The following is a 14937-nucleotide window of genomic DNA, read 5'->3' as shown; positions in this document are numbered from 1 at the left end:
AGTCTTATACAATATATGGCACTGTTCCAATTAATCAATTAGTCGAATAGTGTTCTAACACTTCTATGATTTCAGGCCTGGACGGTTTATTTTTAAAATATACTATTCTCGTTTAATATTATGCTCTTAACTAATGCACAATAACATGAACCGGTCACTGAACCGCGTCTATAATAATATATTATTGACGTTAAGTATAAAACATGTACAGTCGTAAATGAACACGTAAAAATTAATTTTCTACACCACTTTAATCGTGGCCGTCCTTAGGGGGATCAGGAGTGTCCTCGTGCTTTTTACTAAGATATAAGCATGGCTAAATATATAGGTATGGTCGCAACTTTGTGATACGCAGGTGTCATGGCCGCCACTGGCAGTGAATATTATCACTTCGATTTATTTGCTAACAAAACCATACAAATTATTAATTTCTTGGCTAAATAAATCCAAAAATCACTGTCAGCTGAGATTCCTTTCCATGCCAAAACATGCAATAATTGTACGTGCGCAGCCCATAACGAAAATGCGTCTCAATGCGATCATACCTATATATTTAGCCATGGATATAAGTACAAATTAGGTACCCAAATATGCGCTTAAAAATTGTAAATTGTAATGACATTTTTATCAAATAGATGTTAAGAAAACTATTTTTATTTTAAGCCCACACTATATTTTATCATATTTTAATAGTTTTTATTTTAATTATTTTCTTGTAAAAAAAACATCATTCTAAAACTAATAGCTACAATCACCAACTTTCTCTAAAAACTGTATATATTTAAATTAAGTTTCTGTGATGAAAGTATACATAATCTATTCGTGTTAATCATTATTGTTTATCAAAAATAAAAAAACTTTGGTTGTGTTGACATATTGTTTGTGATAGCTGTAGTGAGATGGAAACACATGATATACCAAATACATCAATTTTAAAGTTAAATAAAAAAAAATGAATTGGGTGTCTTAATACACCAGATTGGTTTTCGATTATTAGACTGCATACAAATTGTGCAAATCATGTTATCAAGTGTCTCAAAGACACTATACACAGTAGGTACTGTAGAAAAAGGTTAGCAACATGGTCGATCGGCAAGGGCGCAGACATTTTTAGGGTGCAAGATTCTTACTTTCTTATGGAAAAATTATAAAGAATTTACCTTTTGTTTGAATAATGTATGTAAATAAAATATTTATATAATATTTATGAACAATTCTAAAAGGTATTTAATATTTATATATTAGAGATAGTACATATTGTTTTGCCGCCAATTAATGCACAATGAATACTAGGTATGGCAGGTTTAATCACTATAATATTGTCTTCAAAATATTTGAACCAAGTTCAATTTTATATATTTTATAAAAATAATTTGTTATTTGAACAATATCATAAAATTATTATCAATACACTTTTCAAGATAGATACTCAAAATGTTGGGCAATGAAAATAAAATAAAAATATAATATAACTCATCTGGCCAGCAGTGATTCCAGCTTGCAATCTAAAATATATTATATTCAATTAATGAAAAAACTAATGATCAATAATAATTAATACCACACAGATTTTAAACAATTAATACAAAATAAATATTTAATATTTATCAATCAAAAACTGTATTGAAACCAATAGTATGAGTACGTATTAAAATAACAAAGTATGCTATAAAAATTCTATTCATGTCAACTTGACACATAAAATGTTCATAATAAATCATAGATTCTTAACCTTTTCTGATCCATGGACCCCTTTGAAGTATAAAATATAATCACGGACCCCCCCCCCCCCAACAAAAAAAAATATATTTAAATAAATGTAAAAATGAAATTTTTATTTTTATTATTTTTTAATGATAAATCTAATACATAATACTACTAATAACGAAATCTATATTAGATTATTTTGAATAATCACTTTCTTATAGTCAAATACAATTTCTAATGTGACATTTGTTGTTGTTTTGATTGCAATATTGCCTTGAAATCTGGGACCGTATTGGACAGAGCAACGCGCATATCGTCCTTAATGTCCAATCGATTTCTTGATTTAGTTTTAATTGTGACCATTGTGGAAAATCCAGACTCACAAAGATAGGTAGTAGCGAATGGAATCAAAAATTTCATTGCCGTGGATACAGCTCGTGGATAAGCCATCGTCAACGAACACCAAAATTCGATTAGATTTTTTGTTTGAAAGTCGTGGCGTGCCATTTCTTTTGATCTTAAATCATTTAGTTCATCTTTAACGAGATCTGAATCATCAATTGTATTTAAGTCCACGAGAAAAGGATTGCGTAACCATATTTCTGATTTCGAAAATGTAAAATCGAAATAATTGCCAAATGAATTTTCGAGCACATCAAGATGTTCACAAATTTGCGCTTTCATGGAACTGGATAAAGCAATATTATTTTTTGATAGCTCCTGTTCAATTGTTGGAAAGTTCGGTAAATTTTCCGATTGAAGTCTTCTTTTCCACAGGGAAATTTTACTAACAAATGCGTTTATTTTTTCGGGCACGTCCATAATTGTTACTTCTTTTCCTTGAATCGATATATTTACTTCGTTCAAATGACTAAAAATGTCTGTTAAATAGGCCAATCCATGAACGAACTCAATACTATCAAAATATTTTGAGAGTGAACTTTGCCTTTCTATTAAAAAATAAGAAATTTATTCTCGAAGTTCATACAAACGTTTCATAACTTGTCCTCTGGAAAGCCAACGCACTTCTGTGTAATAAAGAAGAACTTCGTGTTCAGATCCCATTTCTTGACATAAAACTTTGAAAAGTCGGTGATGTAAGGCTCTAGCTCTGATGAAATTTACAACTTTGACTGCAGTCGTCATAACTTCTTTGAAATTGGTTGGTAGAGTTTTTGATGCCAAAGCGTGCCGATGAAGAAAACAATGAGTGATTATGATATCGGGAATTTCCTTCTTTATCAACGCTGTGAAACCAGATGATTTACCAAGCATCGAAGGAGCACCATCCGTGCACAGCGAACAGTTTTTTTTTTATAATTTAATTTATGTTTAGAAAAAAAATTAGTAATCATTTCAAACACGTCAATTGCCCTTGTAGTTTTCAAAAGTGGTTGACAAAATAAAAATTCTTCTTTACTAGTTCCAGAATATATGTAACGTACAAAAACTAATAATTGGCTGCATTGAGAGATATCTGTACTTTCGTCCAACTGCATACTGAATGGGAAAGGGGTTGAATCTAATTCCCGAATTACTTGTTCCAAAATGTTAGTGGACATATCAGAAATCCTAGAGTTAATAGTATAATTTGATAAAGGTATAGCTTCAATTTTTTTTCGTTGTTCCAAACCACATACTAATTCTACCATTTCTAATGCACATGGTTTTATTAGTGACTCGCCAATTGTATGTGGTTTTTTACTTCTATCAATGCGGTAAGCTACTTTGTAAGATGCTTCGAGACACGGTTTTTGCGGAGGTACAAATCCAAGTTTGGGTAATGTACCGGATTTTTCAAAACGTGCTTTTTTTATTTGAAATACTTCCAGACTATCTGACGCATGTTGAGGATGTACCGAAGCAAGATGTTCTTTAAGCTTTGTTGGTTTCATGCTGCCATTTGCTAGTATTTTTCCGCAGATAAAACATTGTGGTGTTTGTGTACCATCGCGTTCGGTAATAGATGTAAAACCAAACGACGTATAAGAGTCATCGTACTTTCTTTTTTTCGACATTGTAATAATTATTAAAATGTCAAAAATATAAAAATAAAATGGTGTGAAAACTAGAGTGACTATTATAACGACGGCTGAGACGGACAATGCACAACGCGACGGCGACAGGTCAACTGAAGTGATGGGTATTGGGTTTCCATGTTCAATTGAAATGCTCGTTAGATTGTATTGTTATATGCCCGTATATTATTTTACGATTCCGATAACTTTATCGTTTATATGACATAATATAAGATTATCTTAATCTAAATTATTTTTCATATGGCAGAATGCGGGCAAGACATTTTTATTGTTATCTTAAAAACACTATCAAAACAAATTTAGTTTTGGCTTTTTAATAAAAAAATTCACAGCCACTCCGTGGACCCCCGAGTAATCATCTACGGACCCCCGGTTAAGAACCTATGAAATAAATCATTCAAATACAATATTGAATAATGGATTACTTATTTTTTTTTTGTTTTACTTATTAGGCATTTTTATCTTATGAGTATTTATCCTATATTTTATACCGAAATCAACTCAATGTTGAATTACTACTCATAATTTTATCAAAATTTTTTTCATTGTATACAATCATTTATTCTCCTTAGCTTAATATTATGTTGGTTGCTAACACAAAGTAATAAATTAATAATAATTTGAGATATATAGTTGTATTAATCATAAACAAATGTTATGCACAAATATTTGTTATAACTTATAATCTAACATTTTTTAATTTCCAATTCTATATGTTTCACATAACTAACTTCCAAGTTTCATACAGAGAATTCAAAAAATAATAATATTATATTGAATTTTAAATGTGTGCTAATAAGCACAAATACAAGTTTAAAATTTTGTATGTATCAACATTTAATGAGTGTAAAAATACTTTTATTTGAATTAAAAATTTTATATTATAAAAATGTCTTATGATTTTAATTATAATATATATAAATATTTTTTAAAACAGTGTTCATATCTTAATATGTAGAATGGTATTATAGTTGTGTAAAGTTCTTTTGATGATAAACTTTCAAATAAAAAATAAAATGTTCAATAAATGAAAAAATTCTACATGAAACTGACATCTATTTATAACAATAAAAAAAATTAACAATTACGAAGAATAAATTAATAATAATAATAATAATAATAATAATAATACTATATAAACAAACATGGGAATAACAGAAGTAGTTTGTATCTACCCAAAAATAAATAATATACTATATAGGGTAATGTTTCAAAATAAGATTTAATTATATTATAAATATTTATTTTTTCATTGTCAGCATGTAATACAAGCTGAAGACATTTATGTAAACTAAAATAAAAGTGTATTAACATAAATTACTAGGAAGGTAGTTAATTTACTAAGATTTTGTCTTATACATTCATGAATTTGTCTTAACAATATTGAAAAAAACACTGCTTTCATTAAGACTAAAAATAAATTAATTTATATAAAAAAGAATAAGCACATATATATATCATAGTTATGTATAAATTTAAAATAATTTTAACCTCATGTTAATCACTTTATTAGTGCATATAATATAAAGATTTACTTTTAAGTTATAAAATAAATATATATCAATACTAGTTCAAATACTGGAATGTTTTTTCACTTAATAGTTTTTTTTTAAATTTAGGAATGTATTATTTAATTTATTTATGATAGGTGATCTTATATTAGTTTTAGTTTAACATGTTTGATATCACATAAATTAGTGGCTCTTAATTTCTTTACCTACAGCAATACATATTAAATTAGCTTTGTGAATTAGTAGAAACAAATTACTATTAATATAAAATTATTATGTTTTGACCATATTATAAACATAAACAAATAATATGTAACACAATTATTAATCATAATTAAATTGCTGCAGGTTGAACATAGTTAGCTGGTAGCATACCAGATTCACCTGTCCTCTGTACAACACCAGTCATCCAACCATCATCTATAGCGGCACAATTGACAATTAAATCTCCATCAGTAAATGAAACTTCATCCAGATCTTGAGCTTCATAATCGTACATAGCCCGGTACACTCTCTATAAATAAAATATATTAATTTAATTATTATTAAGTGTTGGTTAAAGAAATAATAAATACATACCCCAAGGTTATAGTTTTGACTTTCAGAATTGTTAGTATACTTAATACCACCATATGATGGTTGTTTTTTAATAGGATCATAGTCAGCTATTGAACCAATGTGATTGTTGTATGAACTGGTAACTGTAAATGTATTATATTATATAATATGGTATTAATAAGTTACTATATTTTTATAAAATTAATAATATATCATGTGTTACATAATGTATGTTGTGAGCAAATGGTACATGGATAAAATACATGGCTACATAGTTATACATTATAAATAATACAAAACTTAACTAACAGACAGTGACAACTTACTTAAATCTCCACTATCAGATGAATAAATTAAAGTAGAAGATTGACGATTTAAACATGCAGGAATTTTAGCTGAAGAGTCTTCTACTCTAGGGTGGTGTTGTGTATTTTCAACTTTTTGAGGCGCATACCTAGTGTTTCCACTGTTATAACTTTGCTGTACTTTATTTGGTTTAACAGTGTTACTATGATTGATTTCTTGAATTGTTTTGTTCACAATGACATTTTTTTCTATTTAATTTGAATACATAATAATATTATAATTTAAATCAACTAAATAACTTATATTTTATTTTATTACTTAGTGGTTCATTATTATTTGCTGCATTGTTCCCATTAGATAAATGCCTACGTTGTTCCATCTCTGCTTTCTTCAGAAAATCACCATGATACTCTGCATTACTAAATAATAATAAAATCATATGAATGATTAAAATAAATTATATTCATAACTAAAACTACCTATACTACCTTATGTTTTTTGAATTAGCTTTTATTCTCAATGTTTCTGGGTCATCTGCAACTTGCGTTAATTTTCCTTTAGTTTTTTCAAACTCAGCATGATATTGCGCCTACACAACATACAATTTATAGATAATAAAGTATTTTTAATTTTTAATTTGTAACACTAAAAATTTAAAAAATAAAATAAACACTTCTTTAATTACCTACTTATATTTACCTACATTATAATATAAATATAAATCAAGCGATTCTACATGTTCAGGCAAAATAAGATTCATTTAGTATTTAACTATTCAAACACAAGTAATTAATTAATATAATTACTTTTCATTTTTAAAAACATTACTACTCAATTACTTTTAAGCAAAACATATCTATACATTATTTAAAATACATTTTTAGACAACTAATTTTAAATCACTTACAGTAAGTTGTCTATCCATAAAGATGGCATGAAATAATTGTTTTCATAAAATAATGACTGAAACATTTTAATTCCAATAACATAAATTAAAAATATTTTATGTACTTACATTTGATTGTAATCTTGTATTTTCAGCAATTCTTTTTAACTCTGGTGTTTCAGCTACAGTTGTATGTTTTGCTTTTGGAATATGTCTGAAATATGTTATGCAATTTATTAATTAATAATGTAGAATAGAGACATTAGTCATACAGTAAATAGTATAAAATACAAAAGTCATAGGATTCCTTTTATTATTTTAGGATAGTTTTTAAAGAAAAAAAAAATGATGATTGTCTGACATAAACGTAGCGTGTTACTCAATATTTTCCACTTCGAAGAAAATGTATAAATCATAAATATGTATTAATAAGTAACCATTAATTGTATATAATGAGAATTAGGTAATTTTTACATTTTATTAGTTTCTATGGTGATAAACAAATAGTTACTCAAAATTGGTTAGAAAATAAAAATATCTGTACCCAGCCCAAAAACATATTTATGTTAAGATTATGGATCTATTTAATGTTGTAGTTTTTAAAACATGTTGACTTTAAATTAAGTACTGATACATTTGATTAAAATGTAAGAGTTATTGTAAAAGCCAGTAGATATTAAATATTAAGGGGATTCGATACTGTGATTTTCTGTTTTTATCTAACACACTCGTGACATGGTATTTTAGACGTGATTTTTGCCAAACATACCAATTGATCTAATAAAGCGATATGAATTCTGAAAACGATTTGAATTTGTCGTCAAGTCTACTTGAAATTGACTTTCCCAAATTTTTTATATTATCCCCCAAATTCCTAAAAATGTCATATTAAAAAAGATCATTTAAAAATTGTTGTATTTAATTTTCGGAGAAGTTAAAATCAAAATTTTGGGAAAGTCAATTTCAGGTATACTTGACGACAAATTCAAATCTGTTTTTAGAATTCTTATTGCTTCATTGGATCAGTTGGTATGTTTGGCAAAGAACCATTTAAAATCCTATGTCGTGCGTGTGTTCGACAAAAACAGAAAATCACGGTATCGAATCCCCTTAACGGTAAATTATATAAATTGAATGGTACACATTATGTTGTTGACAAGCTTATGAATATTAATGAAAAAGTATTGTATCATTTTTTTTTTTTGAGGGACACAGCCCTCAAAACTTGAATTGAATGTTTTGTAGCGTCATAGTTTGAAAAATTTTCCCGTCTCTTTGAATTATTTTTAGATCAGCTACTGATAGTCAGAATCACAAAATTATAGAAAGTGTTATAAATTATAATTTTTGAACTCCTTTTGCAATAAATTCTTTCATAATATTTTCCAAAAACGTCTAGCACTTAAATTTAATGTCAAAAACGCTATTAAAAAAAATATATATCTATGTCCGCTAATGAATATATGTTAGATATAATTTATTATAGGAACAGTTCTTAGTCTAGTATTATTTGAATATATTAATACATTTTCACTTTTAAATTTATTCCTGTCATAAAACAATAAGGTTTAATGTTGTATTATAATATATAAATACCATTTTTATTTACTTATATGGACATTGTTATAGATGAATAAATTTCATATGCTCATTAGTCATTTTGTTCAATGACGAAATGAAATTTACTAAATTTTAACTAGATCAAAATATATCCACTAAATAATACTTACATGTATGTTTAAAACAATATGAATATACATTTTAAAAACATATTATGCAAGAAACAAATAGCCCATAAATAAAATTGATAGGTGGTGTGGTATCAATATTACTGCTATTAAAATATTATGTGATTATAAGATTAGTGCACTAGTGCATGTTTTGATATCTTTATGACTAAAAAAATAACAGCATTCAGTTGTATTTATTATTTATACAATAATGAGCGTAGTTGTGTATTATATAACATGATCAATATACATTTAATTTGTTTTACTGTCAATTGTTCATTTAAAAGATAAAAATCAGTTCATTAAAACCACAGATTGAGAAATATTAAGTAAGTTTAATCATATAAGAACTATAAAAAGTAATATACCAATAACATTTTAATTTGAATAATTTAAGATTATTTTAAATCAAAAATCATCTACTTTTTAATTGTAATCTTTTTTATAGATAAAAGGTATTGGTAAAACATTTTTAAAAACTAAAATTTGACCACAATAATTTTGTCAAGAAAATATATAAGTAAATGCATTCATCAAAAATATTTTGTGTTATTGTATCTAATGCTATTTGTATGAATATACAATTACACAAGGTAACAAATTATTCAAACCTAACATACATATCATATAACATATCTATTAAATGTATCATTTATGACTACTAATATGAGAACACTAAATTATCAGAAAAAATTTCATATCATACTCTAAATTAATTTGGCTATGCAAATAATCGCTAACATTTACCTAGTTAAACTGATAATAATTTAATATTAAAATATTTATTTAATATATTGTAGTTATTCCTATTTAAATAAAAAAAAATTGTCAATACATCATATTCTAAAGAACCTAATGTTAAACAATTTAGTTATTAATTATATTTTAACTATTAAGTAATGCAATTATTTAAATATTTATTAATTTAACCGGTTATACTGTTTTTCTGCTAATCATTTTATCTTTGATAACATTATAAATAAGTTTAAGGTAATGATTTGCTATAGATTTGCTACGTTTAAAGTTTTTATTTTAATGACATATCACGTCCGGCTTTGTATAAAGCCTTAACATCAAGCAATGATGAATAAGTCTAAGACAGGACCAGATAATATGCTTGTAATTAAATTTAATAATTTATCAAATAAATCAGAACCTATACTTGAAACAGATTAAAGATTTTTCATATTATGCTTTAATTATATTTAAGAACTTAAAAAGTATTAAATAAGTGACTTCCCCTCTTCTAGATTAAATTAAACTTAAGTAATATTGTGTTGAATTAAGTTTATGTTAGCTATTTTATTATTTCTGAAACATAAATATAAAAATTGTATATCATAGGTACATTTTCAGCTGGATTTTGAAACGTCTGTTATTTTGCTTTAAATATTCTGACCTTCAGTATTAGGTTCATTCTATAATTTATTTGACAATATGTCTCTATGAATAGGTTGTTAAAATATGGTTTTTAATTGCTTAAAATATTTTTTTTAAATAAAATAAATAATTATAACAGATTAAATAAAAACAAATTAATAAGCATTACCTACATACCTAGGAATACATACATGTAGGTTATCTCTCAAGAAAAATATCAGGAAAACAAATTGATTTAAACATTAAAGATTAAACTAATTGTAATGTTTGTACACCTAATTGGAATATAGTCTTTATCTATTTGTTTTTAACTGTTTTACAGTCCATTTGAATTGGCTGTAGCTTAGTGATAATCTAATATTATAATTTATGATAGGTAATATATTATATTAATTATTTGAATATTTTATTGCAACCAAAAGTTCTATCTCCGTTAGCAGTCTATAAATAACTAAATAAGTCTAAGGACTATGATAAATAAAAATAAGCAACATATAGTACTCACGCTTCACAGTAAGGCTCTTTATTGAATCCTTTGTAATTTCTCATGTTTAATGTCATGCCACAGGACTGGCATTTGAAACATTGTTTGTGCCAAGCCTATTAATAAAATAAAATTAAGAAAAATTTAAAGTTAATTTAAGTCAGCACGCTAAAGTGTGTACAAGACTTTCTGAAATAATAGATAGAAATGGGTTGTTAAGTATGAAACAACTAATGTACCTTATCAAGACATTTGAGCTCTTCAATGGGATATACAATTTTCTCACATCTGGCACACTTTTTATTCATCTTCTAACCGTCGCCAATATTACGACACAACGACAATCGTTTAAGACGTTAATATGATAAACGTTGCAGCAGTATATTGTAGATGTATGGACATACACTACCACTACTGTAAGTGTCTGCTACACAACAAAACTTGCTGGATTCGATTTTCTCGTTCGCAATAAAGTACGGAGTATAGTACCTACACAGTAAACGAAAACTGTATGAAAAAAGAAAAATATAAGTACGTAAAACGTGTCAGACATGAAAGATCATATCGGCTGGAGTCCTGGCAAAAGTAGGCGGATAAAATGATGTAAGTACTCACCAGACGAACAATTATTCGAAACGTTTAATATTCGATGTTCTTTTGTGCGCGTCGGACACCGCTCTTTGGTGATTTCGTTAGCTAAACGCCCGAATACAACTGTTGAATCGAGAGCGGCGGAATATTTATTACCTACACGGCATTAACAATAATAATATTGATAATGGAACGGTGCGCCTACAGTGTCTGTACTACAGCGATGGACCAATATCGTTATATTATTATTATAGATATAGTTGAATAATGATGATAATAATAATATTAATAATACGATTTTCCCTTTCACTTCTCTTAGACACACCGTGCCCGATGATCTCATCCGGGCAATTGGGGGGGGGGAGCTGGGTGGTGTCGGTGACTGCAGCAGTGCAGCGACGGCGGCGGCGGCGATTGTGTGTACACATCAAAATTATCAAATACCTAAGCACGGGCCGCCGCCCGACGACCGCGACGTTGCTGCAGTCAGTACGGGGCCGGAGCGACGAAGGTACGCTCGTAGTCGTACTGAAACGCGTCCTGATTGGAGAGATCGGCGGCGGCGGCCGAGGAGAAACGGTGTCGACCGATTCGTTTTGAGCTAAACATTCTTGTCCATAAAATGTCAAAATGATTATAATATGTCCACTGCGGTCAAGTCTGAAAATGTCAACACTTGACGTCCATTTATCAATGACATCCTATTTTCATGTAAAATATTAATAACCTAATATGTTATATATATTTTTGTTCTATAGATTATGATAATAATAAACATATTATACGATCTTTATTCTATAGGTACCAACAGTGTTGGGAAGGAACGCAGCTTGAAACGCGTTCATTTTAAAATATTAGAACGAGGAACGGGAAAGAGTTCCTATTTTTAAAGAATTTGAACAAATATTTCCGTTCCTCGAATTTATTATGAAAAAAAAAAATGAAAATATTAAACATGTTGTATTTAATAATATTTTCTAGAATATATTTAGTATTTTAGGGTTGGTAATTTAGTATCACTTCATCAGTCACTAATAAATTACCATAGATATATTATAGAACAAAGGTATATGTCAGAAAAGGTAGCGAATATAAAAATGAGTCGATTATTTTTGGTTTAAAAGTTGTCCGCAAAAAACATCATCGACAACCGCTCAGATCGTAAGAAAAATTTAAAAGAACGGGAACGCGTTCCTTTTTTGTAACAGGAATGAGGAACGAGTAACGAGTTTCTTTTTAAAAGGATTTTTCCCAACACTGGCTGATAACATGCTTAAGTTGAAACGCTTTTAAATCCACGGGTACCCAATAATTGAGTTCCTACTAAATTAAATTATTCAAACATAAGTATGAAAGTGAGTATCTGCAGCTATATAGGTAGCCATCATAGATATAGAATGAGGTCCATACGATCAGTGGTGTATACAAAGGGGGGACGTGGGGATCAGATCCCCTCTCATTGGATCGGAGTGGATAATCTTCCATATTGTGTTTGATGTGAATTTTGAATAAATTCAAATTATATTCTTTGTTCCTTATTGTTAAATATTTTACTACCAAAGTAAAAAGTTTTGAGAGGGTGGGGGATTTTCCAATTTTCCCCTCCCATTTAGCCATGTCGTTTTCTTTTTTATCCCCCCCCTCCCACTTTCAGAAATCATGTCTACGCCACTGCATACGACCTGCATACTTACGTTTCAAACGTTTTGTAGCTATCACGATTGAATACATTTATTTTTATATTATCTTTTTTAATCTTTAATCGTGTTAAGGCTAACTATACATGCAGGTATTATTGTGAAAGTCTATGTACATTTTTATAATAAATTAATTTGATTGGAGGAAAGACTACGGTTATTGAATACCTAAGCATTTTGGTTTTTTGTATGTGGATTTTTGTTTGAGGTACTTTCCAGGGCCTAAAATTGTGTGCAGTAGCACACACTATGTGCAGCGTAGCTAATATTAAATGTGCAGTAGCAAATTTAAAAGTGTGTAGTAGGTACTTATTTTTGGCTTTTATAAATTTTTATTTGATTAATATTCAATATTGATTATTGAAAATTACTAATTAGCAAATTGTATTCGTTTAAAATTCATAACACTAAAAATAATACCGACTAAACCATATTCTGGGTGGCTTATAATATAATAAGTAATAACTAATAAGTATATTAACCCAAGCTATTTCGTTTTTAATTTTAAAATGTTTAAAGACTTTTATAGAAGATTGTCTTAGATTGTATTAATAACTATCAAAAACAATAATGCAATGAAGTTATATCACTTATATGTGGCATGTGCACCACTAGGTCTATGTTCATTATTTTAAAATTTTTTGGTGTTGAATTAAGCGATGATTGTAAACTGCGCCCGAGTTCTTATCGTGAGTAAAAAGGTGATATGTAAACTGCGCTCGAGTTTTATCAAATGTAAAAAGGTGACATAATATGTAAACTGCGCCCGGCTAAACTTTTAAAAATTGAATAGCTATATTTTTGCCAAATTAAACAAAATTACAGAATAACTTATCTAAAATTACAATCTTTAATACATTTAATTCGTTACATCCATAATATTATAGCATACATAATTAATAGAATAAAATTAAAAATTAAAAAAAATATATAATCTTAAAAAGTACAAAATGTTGTAACGTTTTGCGTTTATTATTTTTATTTTTTGTCTTAGAATTTTGGTATTTAAAGGGTACATTTATACTATTTAGTTTAATATATGTAACTCAGAGGCCGATTAGTTTTCCGAAATTTAAATTTTTCGATTATTTTCAAGCTTTTTTCGCGCTGCGAAACAAATTGTTCGGCCATCGTGACTTTACTGATTAAACTGAATACGAAATGTACTAAGTAGCCCCATGCCAGATGTAGTGATTGATAAGCCATCAGTAGATGCCGTATTACTGCAATAACTATTCGATAACGTGTTGGTATTTTTAGACAACAATATAATTTCTGTGATATAATTGCAAAAGTACACAATCATAGTAACTTTAATAATTCAAAAGTTTTATATATTTTACAAACGGCGCACAGCTTAAGTTGTAAGTACCTTTTAACATAGATAAAAATTCGGGCGCAGTTTACGTATGCCCGAATTAAGTGTGCAGTAGCAAAATATCTTAATTTTAGGCCCCGGTGCTTTCCAGTTACCTATTTGTTGGGCGTGAAATTCAATACCCACCTACGATATATTTTTTTACCTAAAGAAAACTATTCATACAATAATAAAGGTAGCAAACATTTTGAATTTCAATTGTCACTTTTCGACACCACCCCGCTGTTTTTTGCTAAGTATTTAGTTTTACCGTTTAACCAATGCCGTATCTGAGGGGAGCCAGCCCCCCCCCCCCCCCCCGAAATGTCTTCAATATGTCTTATTTTTAACCAAATATCAAAATATAAATTCAATAAAATTACAATATGCATGTTTTGACGTACGAACTTGAAATTTGAAATAGTGATTCCTCTAATAATCTAGATGTGCAGTCAAAAAGATTTTCCGATATTCACATTTTAAAGAGGTGGTCAAACAGGGATCTTGCCATCTTAGGATTCATTGAGAAATTTAAAATTTTTTTGTTTATAAATGGTTGTAATTGGTTACTCGGACAGATAAGGTACAAGCATGCATAAAATTGTTAAACTTATGGTCTCGAATGAAGAAACTACCTACTTATATTTTATAACCGAATGTACATGTGTAGCCTATATAGGAACTCAAAAAC

At 28.2% G+C, this 14937-nt stretch overlaps 2 protein-coding genes across 3 annotated transcripts; both read right to left on the bottom strand.

The window, feature by feature from the left end:
• Window positions 1–1941: 1941 nt before the first annotated feature.
• Window positions 1942–2982, bottom strand: LOC132943667 (protein FAM200C-like). The gene is made up of 2 exons (XM_061012700.1): window positions 2700–2982; window positions 1942–2657 (listed from the first exon to the last, which is right to left on the bottom strand). The coding sequence occupies exons 1-2, from the start codon at window positions 2980–2982 to the stop codon at window positions 1942–1944; spliced, it is 999 nt and encodes a 332-aa protein (XP_060868683.1).
• A 1902-nt stretch (window positions 2983–4884) lies between these two features.
• On the bottom strand, window positions 4885–11612 carry LOC132935257 (LIM and SH3 domain protein F42H10.3). Of its 2 annotated transcripts, none has more exons than XM_061001743.1 (9): window positions 11217–11612; window positions 10841–11108; window positions 10623–10717; window positions 7137–7221; window positions 6610–6710; window positions 6440–6540; window positions 6142–6369; window positions 5837–5958; window positions 4885–5771 (listed from the first exon to the last, which is right to left on the bottom strand). In XM_061001743.1, the coding sequence occupies exons 2-9, from the start codon at window positions 10907–10909 to the stop codon at window positions 5592–5594; spliced, it is 981 nt and encodes a 326-aa protein (XP_060857726.1). In that variant the 5' UTR covers window positions 10910–11108; window positions 11217–11612; the 3' UTR covers window positions 4885–5591. The 2 variants fall into 2 exon arrangements, with proteins under 2 accessions (XP_060857726.1, XP_060857725.1); XM_061001742.1 differs by having other exon boundaries at window positions 10841–11090.
• Between the last annotated feature and the right edge of the window lie 3325 nt (window positions 11613–14937).

This window comes from Metopolophium dirhodum, chromosome 1, assembly GCF_019925205.1.
Source record: "Metopolophium dirhodum isolate CAU chromosome 1, ASM1992520v1, whole genome shotgun sequence".
Classification (NCBI taxonomy): domain Eukaryota; kingdom Metazoa; phylum Arthropoda; class Insecta; order Hemiptera; family Aphididae; genus Metopolophium; species Metopolophium dirhodum.
The sequence above is the reverse complement of the archived record's forward strand: the minus strand, read 5'-3'. Positions and strand labels throughout refer to the sequence as shown.